Source organism: Chenopodium album, chromosome 6 (assembly GCF_948465745.1).
Source record: "Chenopodium album chromosome 6, dcCheAlbu1.1, whole genome shotgun sequence".
In the NCBI taxonomy this organism is placed as follows: Eukaryota; Viridiplantae; Streptophyta; class Magnoliopsida; order Caryophyllales; family Amaranthaceae; genus Chenopodium; species Chenopodium album.
Window position 1 is genome coordinate 61782173 of NC_137839.1, and position 21977 is coordinate 61804149.

Here is a 21977-nt window from a genome sequence, read left to right on the forward strand (position 1 = left end):
ATGATTATAAATTCAAGTGATCGCCAATAATAGATTTATTTGTGCATTAATATTCAACCAACATAGATAAACAGGTTTAGGGTTAATCCTATTGATTGCATGTTAGTCATAAAGCGCACATGAATACGATCACAATAAAGTAGAGGCCTATTATTAGGGCAGGTTCAATCTCTTTTAGGTTGGATTTGTACCTTCATCCCTGAACCCTTATTTGGTTCTAGACCTTATGGAGTTGACGATCTCTTGGATCGTTAAGGGGTGTAACCTTCACCCTATGAACGGTTTACAAGTTCCTAAAACTTGTTGGCGACTCTTTTTCTCTATCTTCTTCCCTTTTGGACGCCACCGTACTTTAGTGTATGATCACAGTGGGGTTCAAGCTAAGGGGTTAACGCTTGAAACTATTCCCTACAGTCTCACTTAGTTTAAAGCGCCTAAACATTGGCTCATTGCAAAGGCACCGACATAATGGTTCATAAACAACAGAAGCATCGACATACTGGTTCAAAAGGAACAAAAGCGTCGACGCACTGGCATAGCAAAAGCAAAAATTCAAGCGAACTTTTAAAAGATCGACAAGCGTTGGTCGACTTCGGAATATTATTGCAACAGATAAGGATGACTTCAAGCGAAGGTATCTTCGGCAGCATTCCCTAGCTTGCGGAGGGTTGTCACTAATGACTGGAGGTGATTTCAAGAGAAGTTATCTTCGATCATGTTCCCTAGCTTACGGAAAATGGTCACAAGGTGGTAGAAGATCGTTTCAAGCGAAGTAGTCTTCAATAGGATTCTCTAGCTTGCAGAAGACTATCACAGCGAAAAATGGAGGCGGTTACAAGCGTAGCGGTCTTCGGGCGGTATCCCCTAGCTTGAGGAAAATCGTTAAAGCAGCAAGATAGCGTTCCCTAGCTTGTGGAAGGTTGTCACAACAACAATGCAATAATCGATTACCTATAGAGACGTGTGCTCGACGGTGCAAGATAGGCGTTTCTTAACTATCTTATCTGTTTTAACTAACGCTAGTTTGCAGGTATCGGCGTTACAAGAATGATTTGGGATCGCAGAACGTTCTGAATTATTCTCCGTCCCTATTGATACTTTGACTTTTGCTTTCGAAACTTGCGTTTCTCCAAACTCAGTCAAACTGGGGGCTTCTGTAGACACCCATTTGTGTCTTCCCAAAACCAAGCCTAGTGATGAATACCTTTCGCGTCGAATCATAATCGAACGACGTGAAAGTATGGAAAGTCTAGTGTTGCGGTTAGTTTTTATTAAAATCTCTCTTTATGTTTTCGAAAACTTACTCTATTTTATGAAAATAGCCAATCCATTTTAGTTTGGTCCATAACAAGGGTCCAATAATAGTGTAGTTGGATTGGCTCGAGAATAGCTTTCCAACAATATATTATAAGCCCAATTCCGATGAATAATGAGGAAGTTATGGCCAAATTACTAAACTGTGCCCGGTTTGATTTTTATATGCAGCCCAATGATCTAGAGGATGGCCTATTATGAATTATCATTCCTAATGCAATTATGATTGATTATAGTATTCTAGAATCTTCTAGAAGGTTCTTTTGAATCCTAATGTGAATAGGATTGATAATTAAGTTTTTATGAGTTTTATTTGAAATAAAAGAAGTGTTTTAAATGAAATTACGATTTTACCCCTCGTACGGGCTTTTACTATTTAATTTTATCGAAAAATAGAAAACGTGTGGAAAAATCTCTTGCGGCGCCGAACGTCAGGCTGTCGCCTAGCGAAAGGGGGTGTTGTGGCGACAGCGACGTGTTTTATTCCTCTTCGAACTCTGATTCTTTTTTATCGTATTGTAGACACCAAATTTTGATCCCCTATTTTCCATACTTTTCTTTGTTACTTTCAATTAACTAATAAATTTTGCATGATTTCATGATTATAATAACAGCTTTAATTCTACTAAACAACAATGGCAATAAATTGGACATAAGAGACAAATTCAAGTATTGTTTATTTATAATTTTGGAGTATACAAAACCCTTACAATTTGTACACCTAGTTTACGAACAAAACACGAGGTTAATTTGTAGCACAACTCGAACCTTGTACACTCCGTGCCGGAAACTTCAAGTCGTCATTTATTCATGATTATGAAAATCATTAACGCCATTAGTAGTACCACTAACGCCATAATCAAAGCTAGATATAAATTAGCACTCGAAAATGCTCGTCGAACGGAGATGGAGCTTGACGGTTTTGGTTGCCGGGAGCCATGGAAACCGAAGAGGAAAAGGCAAGGGGTGTGTTTTTTGGAGTAAAGGATGATTTCGGATAAGGGAAATCTCCCTTTTATAGGGGATAAATCTTATCTGTATTTTTATCATATCCTAATTGTGTAATTGTTTAGTCTAATAATAGTAGTAAGTGTATCTTTTAAAAATAACATAAAATAAAAATAATGTGTTACCACTGACATATGTAACAATTATTCCGTTTGACATATCCGGGTCGAGATATCAAATATTGACCCTTTAATCTGTACAATTTTAAAACCGTGACCGTTTCTATAGTATCACTTTCTAACCCCGGATAAAAGTTTAGTACTACTGATTTTATGTATCCTATTGTTACTATTATTATTCTAATATTTTCAATCATCTTTTTTTTTTAAAAAAAAAAAAAGAAAAAGAAAAACGGAGATACAAATCACAAAAGACAATGTAGCATATTTTGCACTACAAGAAAAGGGCCGTTTTGCGACGGAAATAATTCGTCGCAAACTGGCAAAATTCCGTCGCAAAGTGACTTTGCGACGGATTTCCGTCACAGGCATGGCGTCGCTCGAACTTTCGTAGCAAACAGTCCTTTTGTGACGGAATATCCGTCGCAAAACGAATTGCGACGGATTTTGCGACGGAAAGGTAGTTGTAGCTGAAAACAACATTTGCGACGAAAATTCCGTAGCAAGAGGAGTCATTTTGCGACGGAATATTCCGTCACAAATTTTGCGACGGAATGTATTTCCGTCGCAAAATGGATTCTTTTGCGACGGAATAGTCCGTCACAAATTTTGCGACGGAATGTAATTCCGTCGCAAAATCAAGTTTTTTGCGACGGATTATTTTCCGTCGCATGTGTGCGACGGAAAATAATCCGTCGCAAAATACTCCATTTTGCGACGGAAATTCCGTCGCAAAGTTATTGTAATTTTAATTTTTTTTTTTTTTGTATTTTGTTTTTTTTTCCTGGAACCTGTATTCCTGCAATCCTGTTTAATTTTTTTGTATTTTGTTTTGTTTTCCTGGAACCTGTATTCATGCAATCTTGTTTAATAAAATACGTGCATTTAAAATAATTTCAGTCAAAAAGTCCACGCCCTAACATAATTCAAATATATACAACACGTAGCCGTAACTACCAAGTACGGTACATGATATAATTTTTTAAACTACAATGTCATCCATATACAAAAATCGAAAAATGACACCTAACTAAACACAAGCTGGCTGTCCTTGGCCTGCACCACCACCACCACCACCACCCGGGTCGTTCCTGGGGTCTCGAATCTGAGGCTGAATCGTAGAACAAGTGAAAGGAGTGGTCAATCCTGTAAATCTACTGGCTAACTCCTCTAAGAACTCCTTGTTCTTCCTCTCGATTTCAGCCATCCGTTCTGCCACTCGAGCCTCCACTCGAGCATCGAGCTGTTCCGCCACACGGCTATCGATCTGGCTCTCAATTGCTTCCACCCTCTCATTCAACTCCTTGTGGAAGTTTTCCTGCATTTGAGTTATGACCGACGGTACGTATTGGCTGGAAGAACCCGATCCTCGTCCCCTAGATGTGCCGTAGTACAAGTCAGCACCAACACCAAGACCTCTAACACGACCCTTCTTATTACGACCACCAGCCGCCTCAAAGAAAATTTCATTTTCAGACAGTTGGGAACCCTGGGTTCTTGATTCCTCCTGTCTGTGTTGGTACGCCTCCTGTAACAAACAAAGGATATACAATGCAGAAATAAAAATAAAGAATGAGAACCAATAGTTTGAGGCTTGATATAGTTCATAAGTGGCAATATAGGTTCACTAGGTCCTAAAACTAGGAAAATTGGGTGAAAATGGGGCGTTTTTGGTTCTAACTTGTCTATTTCTCACATTTGTTATCTAATGAACCTATTTTTGACCTTAATACACCTAACTAACATAGTTACTTGAGTTTGAGGCTTGAAATTGTTTATAAGTGGCAATATAGGTTCACTAGGTCCTAAAACTAGAAAAAATGGGCGAAAATGGGGCGTTTTTGGTTCTAACTTGCCTATTTCTCACATTTGTTATCAAATGAGCTTATTTTTGACCATAATACACCTAAATAACATAGTTACTTGAGTTCGAGGCTTGAAATAGTTCATAAGTGGCAATATAGGTTCACTAGGTCCTAAAACTAGGAAAATTGGGTGAAAATGGGGCGTTTTTGGTTCTAACTTGCCTATTTCTCACATTTGTTATCTAATGAACCTATTTTTGTGACCTTAATACACCTAACTAACATAGTTACTTGAGTTTGAGGCTTGAAATTGTTTATAAGTGGCAATATAGGTTCACTAGGTCCTAAAACTAGAAAAAATGGGCGAAAATGGGGCGTTTTTGGTTCTAACTTGCCTATTTCTCACATTTGTTATCAAATGAGCTTATTTTTGACCATAATACACCTACCTAACATAGTTACTTGAGTTCGAGGCTTGAAATAGTTCATAAGTGGCAATATAGGAAACAAGTGGCTTGAAAATGGGCGAAAACTAGTTATTACCTACATGAGGTTTTAGATGACATATATCCAGGGGTCCTTATCACTCCAACCTAACCCATCCTTGGACATCTTATCTCACTAGTGAATGTATGCCTAGTGATGAAACACATATAATTAACACACAATTACCCACATTCAAATAAACATACATACACTAACATGTATTTTTAAATTAACATATATTTTAAACTAATCTAACATATATTTTAAACTAATCTAACATATATTTTAAACTAAACTAACATACATTATAAACTAACTAACATATATTTTAAACTAAAATAACATACATTATAAACTAATCTAACATGTATTTTAAACTAAACTAACATACATTAAACTAATTCTAACATTGCAATATATCTTAAAAATTAAACTAATTCTAACATTGCAATATAAATTAAACTACACTACACTAAACACAAGTAATTAAATAATAAAATTTAGTTACAAATTAAATTAAAAAACATAATTAGAAAAAGTTAGGGTTTACATTAAAATTAAATTGAAAACAAAAACAAAGGGGGATAGTGGAATACTCACCGGGATTTGAGGGTGTTGTGGCGGAAATCCGGCTGCCGGAAGGAGGGTGGTGTGGTGGCTGCACACCGCCGGCGAACGGAGGGGCGTGAGTGGGCTTGAACGGAGGGGGTGGCGTGGGTGGGCGTGAGTGCGCGTGAGTGGGAGTGAACGGAAGGGGTGGGCGTTAGTAGGTGTGAGTGGCCGGATTCCGGTCGTTCCGGTGGCGACAGCGGCGGTGAAGTGGCCGGATTTTCTTTCTCTCTCTACGCTTTCCTCTATCTCTCTCTACGCTTTCCTCTTTCTGTTCTTCGTTTTCTTTTTCTCTCTCCTTCAGCGAAACTTCAGTTTTTTTTAAAAAAATTTAAAAACTTTTTGCGACGGAATTTCCGTCGCAGAATCCGTCGCAAAATGTTTTTTTTTTATTTTTTTTTTAATATTGTTTTGCGACGATTATTTCCGTCGCAAACAAACTTTTGCGAGGGAATAAATTCCGTCGCAAACTTTGCGACGGAAATTCCGTCGCAAAAGTTTGTTTCCGTCGCAAAGTTGCGACGGAATTTATTCCCTCGCAAATTAACCCTTTTTGCGACGGAATTGTAGTCCGTTGCAAGGTTTCCGTCGCAAAATGACCTATTTCTTGTAGTGTTGATAAATGGAGAAACATGCAAATCATGCATTCATGCATGCATAAAAAACAATTCCAATGCATGCATACTAAGTTAATATCAAGGCAAAGTCACGGCCACTTCCCCCCAACTTGCATTTTTTTTTTTGTTTTTTTTTTGTCTTTGTTTAACTTCCTTAATTCAACTTGTTAAAATCCACCATTTTGCTTTGTGAATAACGTACTACTATTCCATTTTTCATCTTCCTCCTTCCTCACCAAAACACCATTATAGATATAATTTCATGACTCACTTCTTTTCTCTGTTTCATACACTCAGAAATAACAAGTGTAAGTATGCATGTTATTTTTCTTTCGGGTTATTGCAATGAAGACAACATTTGAAAGTGAAAGGGTGGCTCTAAGCAAAGATACCTCTGCTATTACCACTCATTTGATATGTCAAATCCCTACAGAAAAAGAAAATGGTAAGCCATGGTTGTAATTTAGCAACGAAGATCAGAAAATATTGTGATATGACAATACGTTGTATCACTGAGCTGTGTTTCTTCCCAAATGCTAAGGTGATATGACCATCCACAATTAATGGAAAAAAACATTTTTCTCCTTGTTATTTTCTGATAAGTGGGTTTTGTAATAGTTTTGTTTAGCTATGGTAAGTTTGAAATACAAAGAGTAAATACGCTCTTCGAAGGAAGGTAGGACTAATTAACAATTGTATTAAAATTATTTTAGTACTTTTGATTATTTTTAGTCATTAATAATATTGTCTTTTGTTCAGTCAATAGTACTTAAGTTTTACATAAAGTAGTAGGCTATTCTATTTGTCCTCTACCTCATTAAGACAAATTTTGGTTACAATTTCTACCTAACTCTTGTATTCGTACGTATTTATTTTGTATAACATTATATTCTTTGTATTTTAGCTCCCATTTGCTCCCATATATATACCACCCCACTCTTCACGAAAGAAAAGAGATATCAAAGAAAAGAGCTAAAAAAAAAAAAACTCATTAAAGAAGTCTAAATTATTTCAGCACTATAATTAGATAAAAAAAAAAAAGGTAATCAAAATTTTTATTTTCAGTAAAAAAAAATATAAAAAAAATTGTAGAAGGACTTGGCCTAAAAATTAAATAGATCATTTTAACACTACCTTGACTAATTCCTCAAGATAGCTACTCAAAGCCAAAGGTAATACCTTCTTTCTTTTTTTTTGTGATTTCATACTACTTTTTACATACATTTACTAACTTTTCTACTTTTGTGTGTTCCATAACCTCCTAGGGCACTATACGTGCCGGTTTCCTAATTTGGAAACCAAGTAGAATTTGACCGACCGCGAGCGAGTTTGAGAGTGAGTATACATGGTTTGTTTGATTTTTTTTCTTGTATGTATCATCCTTATGTAGAGTATGAAATTGAAGCAATGATAATTGTACAAAATGCATAAGGAAGCTCCAAAGAATGAATGATGGAATTTTAGCAAGATAGCACTTTCGACTAATTTATTCTTTTAGGATATTTTGACTTTTACCACCAATAAAAATCGCGAAATTGTTTTTTACTACCAAAAATTTTAAAAGTTTTATTTTACCACCAAAAAAAAAATTAAAAATTGTTTTTTACCACCTGCCTTAAAAAACCTAACGGAATATTTTAAATTCTTCGATTTTTGTGTCAAACACATCATATTTGAGGGTCTTGGGGGCATTTTGGCCCTACGATCCAATTTGAGGTCGGAATCGACAAAAAATGATCGAAAATGCTTCTTTTTGTGCGTTTAAAAATACATCGGTTTGCGTGAAACATGCAAAACGAGGCATTTCCGATTATTTTTTGTTAATTTCGACTTCGAATTGAACTCGTAGGGCCAACATACCCCCCTAAACCTATGAACAACATATTTTGCGCACGAAAATCGAAGAGTTTTTCTTAAAACCGTTAAATTTAACGGTTTTCTTGATGGTAGGTGGTAAAAAACAATTTTTAGAAATTTTTTTGGTGGTAAAACACAACTTTTAAAATTTTTGGTAGTAAAAAACAATTTCGTAAATTTATTTGGTGGTAAAAGTAAAAAAAATCCTAAAATTTAAAGCATAAAAAAAAAACTTCGTTAAAAATCAAAAACTGCTCGAAAATCGTATTTAGAGGCTGAATTTGGCCACAAGAGGGTAGTGCTCACTACCAAAGGTAGTGAGTCTTTCTTAAAACGTTGTTTTCACTCGAAAAACACTACTTTTTTTTTTATCGAAATAGGAGGAGTTTAGAACCTGTTCGGGATTAAAACGGGATTAATATTAACGAACGAAAATCTAATAATTAAAATATGAATTTACGTGTTCAAAATAATCTGGAATTAAGTTAAACTAATAAGTAGTTATAATCACCAAAATTTCAAAACATCATTACTATAAAAGCCCTAAATCAATTATTCATTAAAACCCTAAAATCATGATTTTCAATAATTAAAAACCCTAGGTTATAAAATTTACAAAATCTGAAAATTATAAAGTTTAATCATCAAAATACAATTTGATACTAATTAAATTAATTTCAAACAATAAAATTAAAACCCATAAATCGATAATTATAATTACACAAATTAATAAACAAAGGAGAGAGAAAATAAGACTAACCTTTTTTGTGTGGAAAATTTTTGGGGATTCATGGGGTATTTATAGAGTAGAGAGTGTAGGGTTAAATTTGGGCTTATAAAAATGTGGGCTGAGTTATGGGGTAGGGCTTAAGTTATGGGTTTTGGAATGGGTTATTCCAATAAGAGTATGTAGGAATAATTTACATTGCCCAATAATTAATAAACGTTTGGCCCAAAACATATTTTACTTTTATAAAACTTTATATTTAAAATACTTTAATTAAAATACTTGAGCCCTTGACAATACATTTTATTAATACTTAAATATTTTATAAAAATACATAAAAATACGGGGTATTACACCAGTCCTGGTTTACAAAACCTCTATCAATCCTAGAATAAGTCCTAGGACCATTATGAGCCTTGTTACACCAAGAGAAGAAAGAACCCTTACTCTTAATTTCAGCCAACACCAAATCATCAACAAGATTCTGGAAGTCTCTAGTTTCATGATCAGTAACCATAGCCCCATTGATTCTATCATGACATGATAAAATAGAATTAAAATCACCAGCACACAACCAAGCTCCAGATATACCAGTTAACTGCCTAAGGCCAGTCCACAAAGATAATCTATCCTGAACAGTGTGTAAACCATACACAAAAGTGATGAAAATTTGAGTTTGCAGATCCCTTGTAGTGAGCAAACAATGAACTAACTGTTCTTGAGAAGACAAAATAGTTAGATTGAGAAGATCAGCTTTCCAACCTATCCAAAGTCTACCTTTTGGAGAGTTAGCATAATTGGCAAACGAAGACCAAGCACACCCAAATTTCCTTTGAATCTTGACAAAATTCTTCTGTTTCACCTTAGTTTCAATAAGACACAACACATCACACTTTTGCTCAGAAAGTAGCTTTTTAACAACAGCCACTTTCCCAGGGTCATTAAGACCCCTAATATTCCATGAGAGAACTATCATGACCCCAGAGGGGGATTCCCATCACCCCCATTAGGTTCATTAGTTTCATCCACAATTTCAACACCATCAGAATCTAGAGACAAAGGCTGATATGTATTAGAGCTAGAAACATGAAAATTGATCTGCCTATTTGCCTTTTTCTTTGATTTCTTGCCAGGAACTTGCGTGCCACTCATTAAGATTTTGAACCTGATGAGGTGGAGTGATCTCTTTCACAGGGTCAGAAGATTTTACAGCATCAGCAGGCACCTGGACAGACTTCTTAGGGACCCAGACTCTTTTGACCTGAGTCTGAGTGGTTTTTAGCTCTTCTTTTTGTTTCTTTTTAATGACCTGAGGCTTGGAGCAATCATGCCCAACCTTATCACATTTCTTACAAAAAGGTGGAATCCACTCATATTGAACCTTAATCTCAATCATCTCAGTAGCAGGGCTTTCAACCCATACAGATGTAGGCAAAGGTTTAGTGACATCAATCTCAATCAGAGCCTAGCAAAGGAAACTCTAAGTTGTCTTGATGTACACTCATCAGCACAAACTGGAACCCCAAGCAGGCTACCAATCCTACTCAATGTATCAGCTCCCCAGCAATTCAATGGTAAATTTGGCAGTTTAACCCATAAAGGAATGGTTCTAAGAATTTCAGCATGAAAGTCAAATTTATCAGACCATGCCTTAACAATTGCAGGTTTACCAAAGAACATATGAGGTCCAGAGCATAAAATAGCATTATTATCTTCATTATATTTCAGATTGATTATAAAATAACCCTCATCATGCCAAAATATGTCTGGTTTAGCTGGATTACTCCACTTATCAGCAATATATTTATGAACAGCAGAAATAGTTGGAGAATAACCAACAACATAGAAAATAATAGCATTACCCCATTTTTTATTACCTTCAAGGATATCAGCAGAGCTAAGCTTAGCAACAACTTTCCCATCTCTCACTTCAGGAGCAATGAAAGACAGGGCAGCCCCTTTTGCATTCAGCTTTCCTTTGAATAGATTCTTCCACTCATTAGCAGGAACTTCAGGAACTTGACTCGAAGCATTAGTAGCCTTAGAAGCTTCTGGATTATCAACAATAGGCACCATTGAACTCTGATTTTGCCCAGAAATTAATGGATAGTAACCGCAGAAACCCTAGTTAATGTTCCATTGGATTGAGCTTGAGATTGAGCAATCGAACCCCTAATTGATTTTTCTAGTGTCCTCAGATCACCCCTGGATACCGTACCACCAGATGGATGCACCAGATGTGGTGGGGGAGTGACCAGTTCATCTTCTTCAGCAATCGGTTCAGAGGAAGAAAACCCAGATTTTCTCAGATTGTCTAATACCTTATCAAAAGGAGCATGAGTAGTGTTTTGCGGGAGTGGGGTTGAAGATTTCTTCTTGCGAGGCATGATGATGAAGAAGCTAGATGAAGATCCCGACCTAGCAAGCTCAAATTGCCATGAAAATTGCCTAGAGAGAAAGTCAACAGAAAGTCAACGCTTGCAAAACCTTCATACGATTTACCAACTTCATTCGTGAATGGTGTCGGTCTTTAACTGCTAAAGAGAGAAAAGAACTTGACTTTTTCCATATGGGAGGTATCTATGGTGTTAAGGGGGTAGATCTTGATATAGACTTTATTCATACCGCCTTAGAATATTGGGACACAGATACTTATTGTTTTAGACTAGGGTGTGATGAAATTAGCCCTTTACCGGAAGAATTCGGTGCTATCTTAGGCTTCCCATCATTAGATCTTGCAGTAATCCCTAGAATAAATGAATATTATTATAAAGATTTTGAGCGCTTCTTTAATTTAAGAGACAAAGATCTAACAAATATTGTAGATGGTACTGTAGTTAATTTGAAAGAATTTGCACGCCATTACTTTGATAGACCTCATTCTGAATCTTTTCATGTCTATAGAAGAAGGGATTTTCTCTTTTGCATGCTTAACCAATATCTTCTCACTAGTGGTAAAACTAATGAGGGTCAAGCAATTATATTGACTGTTTTGGAGCAAATCGAATCTGGGAGAAATCCAATGCCATAAATTGTTGGAGAGACTATGCTTAGTCTTGATGAATTGAAGAGAAATCCAAAAGCACCTTTTCGGGGCTCTCCAATATTATTACAAGTAGAAAAAATAATATTTTTAATTACAGAAATCAAAAACATATTTTTGTATAGTAATATTAATTTATTTGCATTGAATGTTTTGCAGATATGGCTAATGGAGAGACTAGAATTAATTAGTCCTCCTGACAATGTTGAAAAATATACTCCAAATTGATTTGTGAGGCGAAAGAAACGCTTCTCTAAGATGGGGTGCCATGAATGGAATAAATTCTTTGCCTCTTGCAACTTTGCTATCAAGTGGGTCATCCTTTGGTGGAAAATAGAGAAGATAGTTGGTGTCAACAAGCAACCTTTCTGTCGTCTTCCAAGCTTAACCAAGATGACTTTTTATTATCCCTATAGGGTAAAAAGACAGTACAACCTACTTCAAACAATTCCTTCTGGGGATCTTCGTCGTCCCTATGAATTCCCTGTCACAAGAAGTAGAGAAATTTGATGCATATTGGAGCGCTAGACCTTTATGGAAAGTGATTACCCAAAAGGTTTCTCCTTCCTTGCCTAATGATGTAAAGAGGTGGCTTCTCAAGCAACCTTCAAAGGACATGAAGAGAAATCAGAGTAAAACTGATGTGAAGAATCGTCTAGGTGACAAGGTGATTCCTATTAAGGAACGCTTGGGGTGAAAATATTAAACTCAAAACACCTATGATGCCTAAGAAGGACTCTTCAAAGGATAAAGGGAAAAGAAAAGCTGATACTTAAGAGAAGAAGGTTTGGGTAGAGAAGAAACATGGAGTCCTAGCTAAGGGAGAAACCATTTACTCCAAAATTGAATGTAGGTCCTCTAAAGGATGCCTACTAGCTAAAGTCATGGACGATGAAGAGGATGCAGATAAAAATTGAAAAAGAGCAAAGAAAGAGAAGAAAGATTGAAGCATTGCTTAATTTTCAATTTATTAGACTTAGTTTTAAATTTAAAGTTAATTTGTTTTATTAAGCTTTTATTTAAATTCCATCAATAATGTAATTTTTATTTTATTTTATTAATGAAATTTCAGCTTTTAAATTAAATCAACTTCTTTAAATTTAATTTATTAAAGCAATTTTCCGAAGCAATTTAATTTATTTTCCAGAAATTTTTTCGAGTACGGAAGTCGAAAATTTCCCGAAAAACACCGAAGTTTTCCCAGGTTCTCCGAGAAGAGCGGCGCCACTGCTTTATGGCTCGCCTGCTGCTGTCGTCTGTCGTCCGGCGATAGGCGCTGTCACCTGGCGCTGCGGTCTATCGGCCGACGACAGGCTTTTTTCTGTGACGCCGATGTTCCGTCGAATTTCTGTCGAATTTCTTTTTATTACTGGGATGCGAGGTTTGTGAAAATTAAAGTGGCCGCACCCGTAAAGGGTTGCCTACGTATCCTTTCCTAAGGAATCAGGCCAAACGTAGCTCTCTTGAGTGTCCTACTCAAGTAATTATGGGTAGTACTTTTTAAGTTGGTCAAGATTTGCCATGTTCGAGAACTCATTGCCATCCATGTCAGTTAGTTTTGCTGCACCTCCTGATAGGATTGTTTTGACAATATAGAGTCCGGACCAATTAGGTCTAAATTTGCTTCTTGGATCCAGAAAATTTTTCCTTAATGCTTTTGACACCAAGTCTCCTACTTTTATGTTTCTTGTCTTGACCTTTTTATTAAAATGTCTAGCCATACGGGTTTGATAGCATTGGGTATGATATAGAGCTTCTAGTCGTTTTCATCAAGTAGAATTAGCTCTTCATATCTTGCTCTAGTCCATTCGACTTCATCGAGTTTACTTTCTAATGCAATGCGTAGATATGGTATCTCTAGCTCTACCGGTTGTACGACATCCATTCCATAAACCAAGGAAAATGGCATATTTCCTGTTGATGTGCGAATTGACATGCGATAACCGCAAAGTACAACATGGAGTTTGTCAGGCCAATATTTGTAATTTTCTGTCATTTTCTCGATGATAGTCTTTAAATTTTTATTAGCTGCCTAAACTGCTCCATTTGCTTGAGGTCTATAGGGGGAGGAATAATGGTGTTGAATGCCATATTTTTGTAACAATTCTTCACACTCAGCTTGAAAGTGAGTTCCATTGTCACTTATCATTTCGTGTGGGACTCTGTATCGACAAATGATATTTCTTTTGATAAAGAGTGCTACATGTTTTGCGGTGAGTTTAGCATATGATTATGCTTCAACCCACTTTGTGAAGTAATCAATTGCTACTAGGATGTATTCGTGACCTCCTGTTCCTGGAGGGGTAATTTTACCAATAATATCAATCCCCCATGTAGAGAATGGCCATGGTGAAGTGTAGGTGTAAAGTAGAGATGGAGGAACATGTTGTAAATTGGTATAGATTTGGCATTTAGGGCATCTTTTCACATATTGATGGCAATCCCTATTCATGGTAGTCCAATGGTATCCTTCTCGCATTATCTTTTGGATTAGCATTTTGCCATTAACATGGGTTCCACAAATGCCTTCGTGGACTATTCTCATAGCTCTTTGGGCATCCTTTTTCCCTACACATAAAAGAGCTCGACCCTTAGGTACCCTTTTATGTAACTCGTTGTCTACGAGTACGTTTTGGGAAGCCAAGAGTCTTAATGCTCGTTTTGCTCTGTTGTCATCATGAGGAGGGTATTCTCCTTTGGTGACATAGTTAAGTATATCTGTATACTACGGTTCTTCTTCTTCTTCTTGGATCACTTCATCGTCTTCTATAGCTTGAATATAAACCGGTTTGTGCCTTTTCTCTATAGTTAGAGGCATTTGCTCGATTTTTGTAGGAATCCTAACCATTGAGGCTAGTCTTGCCAAAGCATCAGCAAATTGATTTTCCTCTCTAGGTAGATATATGTATTCTACATTTTCTAACTGATTGGTGAGAGTTTCCAAATAAGTTTGGTAAGGGGCTAGACTTTCACTCCTTAGTTTCCATCTTTTAGAGATCTGGTTGATGATCAATTAAGAGTCCCCGAATATTTGTAATTTCTTCACTCCCAATGCCAAAGATGTTTCAAGGCCTACCACGCATGCTTTGTATTCAACAGCGTTGTTGGTAACGTCAAAATCTAGCTTTATGGAGATTGGGACGTGCTCTTCTTTAGGTGATACTAATAATACTCCAACGCCACATCCCTTTTGGTTTGAGGCTCCATCGAAGTATAAAGTCCAAGTATCGTCTCCTGTGACCATCAAGTCTTCGTCTGGAAATTCATTGTCGTGTATTGGCGTCGAATCTTCTATTGGGAAATCTGTTAGGAAATCCGAGACCACAGATCCTTTGATAACTTTTTGGGGCATGAATCTCACATCGAACTGGGCTAAATTGACTATCCATCTTGATATGCACCCATTGAGTGTAGACTTCTCGAATAGATACTTAAGTGGGTCCATTCGGGAAATTACGAAGACTGTATGCACGAGCATGTAATGTCTTAGCTTGGTTGTGGCCCACACCAATGCGAGGCACAATTTCTCAAGCGGTGTATAGCGTACTTCATACTCGAGCATCTTTTTGCTTAGATAGTAGATCGCATTATTTGTGTTTATTAATATCAAAAGGGGATAGAGGGAGTTGTTGACACCGAAATTTTGTTAATTATTAGGTGTCAGATATATATAAATAAGGAGATAAATATAAAAAAATATAAGATATTTATCTTCAGGATCTTGTAGATTATTTAATAGCTATCTTGCTTACCACTCTACGACACTCTGTATAAAGAGAGTCGTCTTTAGAGTTTAATGAGGCTCAGATATTTACCTTCTACTTCTTGTGCGAGCATGGCTCCCATTGTTTCCTTGGTGACGGTTAGGTACAACCTAAGAGGTATCCCTGGAAGTGCTGATGCTAATACAGGAGGATTCGCGAGATAGGCTTTGATCTTTTCAAATACTTTTTGACACTCATCGTCCCATATTACTGGTACATTCTTTTTGAGCTTTTTGAATATTGGTTCACATATCGTTGTTAATTTCGATATGAACCTACTTATATATTGCAACCGACCAATAAATCCTCGAATTTGTTTCTCGGTTTTGGGCGGTGGCATTGACATGATTGCCTTGATCTTGGTTTGGTCTATCTCTATTCCTCTAAATCTTATGAAATATCCCAAAATCTTGCCTGAGGTGACTCCAAAAGCACACTTGGATGGATTCGACCTCATGTTGTATTTTCTTAGCCTTTCAAAGAATTTTCTCAAGGCTACTTGATGTCCTGGGTGATCTTTTGATTTCACAATCATGTCGTCCACATATACTTCAATCTCTTTGTGCATCATGTCATGGAGTAAGGCAGTCGCTGCTCGTTGGGAAGGAGCACCCGCGTTTTTCAACCCGAATGGCATTACCGTGTGACAGTAAATACCTCATGGTGTTATGAATGTTGTTTTCTCCATGTCTTCTTCTGCCATGAGAATTTGATTGTACCCCGCGTATCCATCAATAAACGAGAGAAGTGTGTGATTTGTTGTATTATCTACCAAAATATCGATGTGTGGTAAAGGGAAGTCGTCCTTTGGACTTGCCTTATTTAAGTCTCGATAGTCGACACACATTCTGACCCTTCCATCCTTCTTCGAAACTGGGACCATGTTGGCCACCCATTCGGGGTATTTGGATACCATGATAAAACCTGCAGTTATTCGTTTTTGAACTTCTTCTTTTATTTTAAGAGCTACGTCGGGTTTCATTCGACGCAACTTTTGTTTTACAGGTTTCATTCCTAGAATTAGTGGTATAGTGTGTTGAACTATTTCTCTATTAATACCTGGCATATCTTCATATGACCAAGCAAATACTTCAATAAATTCTTTAAGTAGATTAATTAAATTGGTTCTTTCTTTTTCATTAAGTGTTAATCCGATTTTAACTTCTCTTTTAATGGTTGAATCATTCGAGATATCAACGTCTCAGTTTCCTCAATTATCGGTGTTTTCTTTTCAAGTGTTTCCATTGCTTTAATAATTTCTTTGTCATTTTCATTGTTAGTTAAGCAATTCTTGTCATCTTGGGTTAAGGAGAAACACGAGGAGTAAGCAGAAGAAGACATATTATTAAACTCTGAAATCATTACATCAAAAAGGGAAATGTCCTCAGGGACTTGATTAGTAACTATCCTAGGAGTAGAAATAGAAGAAGGAGGGGGTGCTATGACTAAAGACTTGGACGACTCTACAGGAAAGGACTCTAACACTGACTCGGACGACTCTTCAAACATCGTTCCTTACCCTGTTGTTATAGAAATTTCCTTCCACTTGGAGTAGTCACCCTGACCGTCTTGCGCCACCCTTGTACTAGTCCTTCTGCTGGAGTGATGAACGCTTTTTAGGAAAGTTTGGATGAGTGAGGAGTTATCCTCTATGTATCTCGGCTCATCTTTTTCTCGCCTAAATAGTAATCCCATGACATTAAAGTCAAAGAATGGGGGTGATTTCTCCTTGTGAATAGGAGTTGGGATTTCATCTAGAAAGTAGCAATCTAAGAAAATTCAAATCCTGGTTGCCTTATGCCATTTACAACAAAAGGTTCGGGAAATTCATAGCATGTATAGTCCTCTCCTTCTTTTATGAATTGTCCATTGAAAGTAAGAGTATACTGATCCATTGGGATTGCTTTCTTTTGGATGCGAGCGTTCCTACACGCCTTAGACCTTTCTTGGGCTCACTTAAGATCTTCCCGAGTCAGTTCGAAACCAAGTCCGAAAGTGTCTAACCTAGGGAGGTCAGGTAATTCCAACTGTTTTGCTATTCCCTTCTTCTTTCCTAGAGTCATTCCAGAAAAATGCCTTTGTCTCTTGAGAATATCATTTACTGTCATATTGGAGTGGGGGTCGTGACAGAGAGGGGTCCTTTCATCCTCCTCGATTAAGGAGAACTCTTCATTAAAGCCCCACAAGTCTTCATCATCTTCATCGTGCTCCACATTAATGATCGGATTTTCCACAGCTTTAATCCTCATAGGCGAAGCATCGATTGTGATAGGGATTCCTCCAACTATGGCTCTTACCTGTTGGTGGAGAGATGAAGGGACGACCTTTAGGTCATGAAGCCAAGGGCGTCCCAACAATAAGTTGAATGAAGCCTTAATATCTACCACTTGGAAGGTAGTAGCATGTTCTATTGCTCCCGCCGTTACTTTCATAGTAATCTTACCAAGAGCTTGGCGACGAGTATTATCATAAGCTCTTATTCCTTGTGTTGACGGGGTTAAGTCTTCATCTCTTATGCCTAACATCCTCGCAGTTCTGAGTGGACAAACATTAATTGCCAATCCATTGTCTACAAGAGTCATTGGGACGTTCATTCTCTTGAAAACTACTGTGAGGTTTAATGCCTTGTAACGTTTGTCACCTTCCGGAGGTAAATCTTTGTCAGAAAAAGTGATCAAGTTGATAGGACTGAGGATATCACTCGTAAGGAAGTTAGCAAACCCCTCAAGAGTGGTGTCGGAATCTATCCCTATCTTATCCAAGGCATTCATTACTGCCAACCTATGCTCTCGAGACGTAGCTAGAAGTTTCCACACATTCATCTCGACCTTGGTCTTTTTGAATTGTTTGACAATATCATTGTCTTCTATGATAGGTATGGGAACTTTCTGCACGGTTGGTATAGGTTGTGTAGAAACGAGAGGTTGTGTTCTCCCAGATCTTGTGAGGACGTCTATAGGTGAATCTTCTTCATCCCAGAAATCACCTACTGAATATGACACTAAAAGTGGAGGTTTTTCCATGTCTTTTGGGTAGACGTCTTCTTCATCGCTGTCCCAAACCCCATTGATGCTTTTGTCTTCTTCTTGTGGGATTTGAACTAGCTTCTTATCATCAATCATTTTCTGAATTAAATCTTTAAATTTAAAACAATTTTCAATAGTGTGTCCACCTAATTGATGGTATTGACAGTAGAACCTGTATGTCCTCTTTAAAGATTCAAATGGTCTCGGTTCTAGAGGTTTGACCTTACCATTCTCGGAGAGCATTTGGAACATTTTAGCATATGAAGTCCCAATTAGAGTATAGAATTTATTACTCTTCTTGGGCATGTCGATTACTTGTAGAGGAAATGTTTTCTTCTTCGTGGGCGGAATTTTATCATACTTTTTTTGAAGCTCCTCCGTTTGTTTCTTTGTAAATTCAAGAGCCTCACGTAGTAAGTCTGCTCCCTCCCACATGGACCATATAAGCATTCGTACGTCTTTCTTGCTTGTTGGTTCTGGAAAGTCATCCATGGCATAAAAAAAGATCACCTCCTCTTCTTCGATAGCATGAATTTCTTCAATAGGTTTGATGAGAGATGAGGGATCAACCTCGTTTTCCTCATCGAAGATGCCAAGGAATGAGCGAGAGGTGCGTTGTCGATGCTTAGCTTCTTACTGGCAGGGGGCAATGGTATTTTATTGTTATTTAAATCTTGAATAGCTTCTTTAAGCTTCAAACAATTTTCAGGGAGATGGCCCCTACCCTGGTGATATTTGTAGTGTACATTGGGATTCCAATTAGTTGTCCTATTTTCAACTGGTGGGTCCCCAAATGGTCCAATAGGAGTTATAAGACCTTTTTCATTCAATCGGTCAAATGCGGTGTCATAACTCATACCAATAGGAGTAAAGTTCCTTCTAAATGGTTTCTTTTGTCCTTGGTTGTTCATAGCAAGGACTTCACTCAAATTAAAGGTGCTAACAAGTTTTGAGTGGGTGGTTTTGGAAGAAGAAGGATTGTCGTTCTTCTTGCCTTTCCAACCACTGTTGGAGTTATTATTAGCAGCTTTAAGCTTAGCAAGGTTGTCTTCAATGTTAATTCCAATGTCACAGACGGCCTTGAAGATGTGTAGATTATTTTGATACTTGAGATGCTTGGAGTACTTCTCTTGAAGGTTCTTGATGAACAACCTCATAGATTCTTTCTCGCTTGGTACTTCAATCATCCTAGCAGAGGTTTCTCTCCATTTATTGAAAAAAGATGTGAAACCTTCATTCTCTTTCTGCTTAAGTATTTCAAGTTCCCTATTATCAGTTTCAACTTGAATATTGTACTTAAACCTATCAATGAAAGTGTTTACTATTGATTCCCAAGTAGAGGTTTTCTCTTTGTCAAGGGAGAAGAACCATTATTGGCAAACGGTTTCAAGAGATAAGGAAAATAAAGAAGGAAATACTTTTTTGTCAATACCCTTAACACTCATTATTGTTTCAAAAGCTCTTAGATAAAAATAAGGGTTGTCCGTTGCCTTGAATTTTTGGATGTCGTTGGCATTGAATTTCTGCGGAAGAAGCTCCTTGTCCACCGAGACCCATTGTGAACTAATGCCTTGAAACTTGTAATCACTAGATAGCTTGCTCAAGCTTTCTTGCATGAGGTCTATTTGTTGTTGCTTCACAGGATCATTAATTTGAAGGGTTAAAGCCTTCAACACTTCAGTTATGTCAGTCAATTGATTCATAAGTTCATTGACTTCTTCTTGAGGTATCTTAGCTTTCTTTTTTCGAGCAATTGGTTTGTCAAAAAGTTGTACTTGAATGAAAATATTGTCTTTGATCAAACACCCTTATTTTCTTGACCACGCGCTGTAAATTAAACCATTTTTTTAATGACTTGACTCAAATTGACTTTGACTTTACGGTTTTATAAGGAAAAAGAAAAAATAGGGTGTATTTTTTTGGGATCAAGTATATGGTTCAAACAAGTGGTTTAATTGGAGGATTAATATCCGAATTACCCCCCTAAAAAAAATGACGGAAAACACGCGCATACAAGACTCTCTTAGACATGGTCAAAGTGTACATACATGTTAGTGTGTGCTTTATATTGTGAGTGTAAGTGACATGCTTCTGACTCTTGTGTAAGACCATGGGACTTAGTGCCTAACTCAAATAAGGACTTAACAAAGGTACCGTTATTAACATAATCGAATTGATAAGCAAACTGTTTAATTAGACTCATAGTGATGACTCGAGCAAAATACCGAACTGTCGCCAAAGCAACAGGACTATCGCCGCACTTTGTAGTGTAGCACCAGACGACAGAGCTGTTGCCAGGCGCTGCACAACACAGTGTGGCACTGCAGTCCAAATTGTGGCGCCATTGCTGGAATGTTGATCTGGGACTGCTTTCGGTTTTATTACTCTGTAGGACATGCCTAAAGTCGTACTAAGTCAATTCTGATTAAATTATTAGACTTTAATTACTCGAATTAATTAATTAAGCAAAGTCCTTTTAGCCATTAAGCAGTTTATTTAATCTCAAACACAAGTCAAACAAACGGTAAGGAAAAACACATAGAGTATACACAACAAATAATGCACAATTAGGCAAGTAGGCACAATACGATGTAATGAGTTTGCAACCTAACCATGGCTCTAGTTCTCTAAAGTTCGGGATATGGGTTAGTCAAAGAGGGTCAATGGTTAATTGTCTGGATGCACCGCTCGGAAGCCTTACCTATTGAAGGGTTGGCGCGAGTGGATGAGACACCGCGAGTTAAAAACTCGCTTCCATGGTTTTGTGAATTCAACATTCTCGGATGTACCCTTTGTTGCACAAAGCGTTCAATTAGGTAGATGGAGCATGAATTCCCAGAGGGTTATGTCCATATGTAGAACAAATATGGGTTTCAGAAAAGTGAGAAAAACTCGATCAGGAAGTAGGATCGAGCAAACAGTACTAAAAACTGGTCAAAATTAAAACGCATATTTCTGGCTCGGTATTGGAAGAACTCGGCGCCAGCAAACAGAGGCCGTCGCCGCAATTTGGTTATGTCGCCTGGAGACAGGAGTGTCGCGTGGCGACAGAGTCAAATCCTTGGCGACAGACTCTGTTTTCTGACGCCAGTTCCTACATGCCTCAGCAACCTTCTGTGCTCTATAAAATTTTCCAGTTTCGCGCAGCATTATTTCGATCCTAGTTGTGAAAGATATTCCTCAAATTTCCTACGTGTAAAAATCCTATGTTTTAACTCATTACGGATGGTCTTTCCAATGAGATCATTTTTATGCATATAACAATAATGTTAATCAAAATTACGCACATGAAATACTTAGAACTTTTCGAGTCTCATCCACTCATTCTAAATCATTGCCAAAATAAATTTTAGGAACTAAAATAGAAATCCTCCCTTGTGGAGTCGCCAAAAATTGTAGGGAATATTTCAAACATTACCCCAAACTTGAACCACATTATGATCATACACTAAAGCATGGTGGCGTCCAAAGGGAAGGAAGCTAGAGTAAAAGAGTCGCCAACATGTTTTAGGAACTTGTAAACTGTTCACAGGGTGAAGGTTGCACCCCTTAACGATCCAGGAGATCGTTAACTCCAATAGGTCTAGGACCATGACTGGTAG

The 21977-nt window shown here is 37.3% G+C and overlaps 1 protein-coding gene across 1 annotated transcript; it reads right to left on the reverse strand.

Annotated features, from left to right (window-relative positions):
• Nucleotides 1-6358: 6358 nt before the first annotated feature.
• LOC145637029 (uncharacterized) lies at nt 6359-9518 on the reverse strand. The gene is made up of 2 exons (XM_081688546.1): nt 8913-9518; nt 6359-6385 (listed from the first exon to the last, which is right to left on the reverse strand). Exons 1-2 carry the CDS (start codon nt 9516-9518, stop codon nt 6359-6361), a joined length of 633 nt encoding a protein of 210 aa, XP_081544672.1.
• Nucleotides 9519-21977: the final 12459 nt, after the last annotated feature.